The following is a 2,304-nucleotide window of genomic DNA, read 5'->3' as shown; positions in this document are numbered from 1 at the left end:
TACAAAATATTCAATGAAAGAAGAGTCTTAACACTGAATCAAGAAAAGCCACCAAAAGTTAATTACAGCCCTATCACATTTGCTTGCCAAAATTTCCCCATTTATATTTGTAGGCTATACACATTCATCTTCCTTCGCCACATAATAAAGAAAGGGCGTGATTGATTCTGGCTCCCTTGCCTTAGGCTTTAGCTTATTTGGTAAACCAAACGAAGTGAATAAACAAAAGGACTTAGATGTTGGGGTTGCGATTAGGATTTAAGTTCCATAGGAGGCTCCAAAAATTAGCGTCTTTTGGGGTTCTCCTATGTTAATTTAGATATTAAGTTTGTCGATTTCAGTGAAAAGAAAACTGACCAGTGGCGAGGGTTAAAAATCAGAGTGGGGTAGGTTCCATTAGCGGGCTTAGTAGCAACCTCCCTGTTTCCCCGTCCCGCAACCCACATCGATTTATTGGGGTCTGTGGGTATAGAATTTAAGTTCCATAGGAGGTTCCAAAAGTTAGCGTCTTTTGGGATTTTCCTGTGGGATTAGTTTAGACGTTAAGTTTGCCGATTTCAGTGAAAAAAAAAAAAAGAATAAACAAAAGGACTAGATCCATCAACATTTAATCATCTTCCAACCACCAGAGTGTAGAAATCATAAATTGGACTTGATTAAAACCAACGGACGTGTCCATCCTCCTTTAATTTCACACAGAAATCAAGAACGTTCTAAAGTCTAAACTTGATCAGTTAACCGGAAAATGGATTTAAAGCATATGCATCAATCAAGCGTCGAACCCTTTATTACCCCCATCTGCCAACCAACTTTTCCGGCCCCCACCCTTTTGGTCCATTTACCATTCTCGTTCGTGCATGCAATAGGGCCAAAACGATTGCTTTCTTGATCCCCCACCTATATAATGACTTGATCCCAGGACCAAATTTTTCCCACATCAACCTCAAATAGATCTGGTCTTAAGCATTTCGAAAATTCGCTAAAATTCAACACACATCAAAATGGCAAAGTTTGCTGGAGTTGCTTGTCTGGTGCTGATGTGCATGCTGGTTGCCGTGTCGCTTGCACCCCATGCCGAGGCCATTACATGCAACACCGTAGCTGGCGACTTGGGTGCATGCCTTGGCTATTTGCAGAAGGGTGGCGCTGTGCCGGCTGGATGTTGCGCCGGGATTAGGAGCCTCAACAGTCAAGCTAAGACCACCGTTGATCGCCGGACTGCTTGCTCATGCTTGAAGTCACTTGCTGGCAGAGTCAGGGTTAATCAAGGTCTTGCTGCTGGACTTCCTGGAAAATGTGGGGTTAATGTTGGTTATCCTATCAGTACCAGTACCAACTGCAACAGGTATGTTTTTATTTATTTATTTATTTATTTGATGGCCACTAATTAGTATGGTGAAAAGGATTTTCAATCATAATCGCTTTTCCATCTTTTTATCTTCTGAATCAACTTTCGAGTGGTCAGGAAAAGCCTTTTAAAGCTTTGTATACATGAAGTTCAAGGGTTTAAATTCTTGATGCATCAAGAGGAAGTACATTCATAAAAACATCCAGCGTAATCTCGACTCCCCAATCCCTAAACAAGTCTAGCTGAGCTTTCCTACCCCAAAGTATAAGAGCAAAATAAGTTGTTATTATTAGATCAAAAAGAAAATTTTTGATACAATATTATACCCCAAAATTTTCGTAAATAATCTTCCATCCAAATACACTCAGTATATAATTGTTGTTTTTTCAATTGGTCCTCTTGTTCATATATATCTATATCTCTTAACACGATTTGGGTTATTTTGGTCTGGTATTTGCAGTGTCCAGTGAGGTGGGATTTTCTTGAACGTGGTTTCTACGGAGAGCTTGAGGTTATGCTCGCTAGAGCTAGTAGGATTTCTAAATAAGATGGCCAAGCCCTTAGGCTGCGCCTAATATGTACCTGTAGTCATATATGGTGTCCTATGCAGTCACCAGAGATCTTATGTTAAAACTTATTTGATGGTTATACATCATTATGTCCTTTCGTACTTAGTAATTTCTTGCTGCTCTGTTTTCTTCTTTTTTTTTTTTTTTTTATAACCATATAGTAGCTAGCCTAAATGGTAGTAATTAATTATTTTGACCCATTGGCTGGATCATCTATCCATGAAAATCCAAAGCAAACATCAGTTTTAGTATATGAATGAAGAAATAAACTACATTAGTGTATCGATGAAGTGAATGATTTTGCTGTCTCGGAGCTCTCAAATGAACGATTAAATCCCTTAAAAGGGTATGTGAATGAGATCCTGCCATCTTCGAGTTATAGATGGA

General features: G+C 39.1%; 1 protein-coding gene across 1 annotated transcript; it reads left to right on the top strand.

Annotated features, from left to right (window-relative positions):
* The first annotated feature begins 915 nt into the window (after window positions 1-915).
* Window positions 916-2,022, top strand: LOC113693754 (non-specific lipid-transfer protein 1). Its single transcript, XM_027212419.2, has 2 exons — window positions 916-1,345; window positions 1,809-2,022. Exons 1-2 carry the CDS (start codon window positions 1,002-1,004, stop codon window positions 1,816-1,818), a joined length of 354 nt encoding a protein of 117 aa, XP_027068220.1. The 5' UTR covers window positions 916-1,001; the 3' UTR covers window positions 1,819-2,022.
* Window positions 2,023-2,304: the final 282 nt, after the last annotated feature.

This window comes from Coffea arabica, chromosome 6c (assembly GCF_036785885.1).
Source record: "Coffea arabica cultivar ET-39 chromosome 6c, Coffea Arabica ET-39 HiFi, whole genome shotgun sequence".
Classification (NCBI taxonomy): domain Eukaryota; kingdom Viridiplantae; phylum Streptophyta; class Magnoliopsida; order Gentianales; family Rubiaceae; genus Coffea; species Coffea arabica.
This window is presented reverse-complemented; position numbering and strand designations above follow the sequence as displayed.

What these genes read in the sequence shown, in the direction of transcription:
- LOC113693754 (XM_027212419.2), top strand. Translation starts at nt 1,002, where the DNA reads ATGGCAAAGTTTGCTGGAGTTGCTTGTCTGGTGCTGATGTGCATGCTG.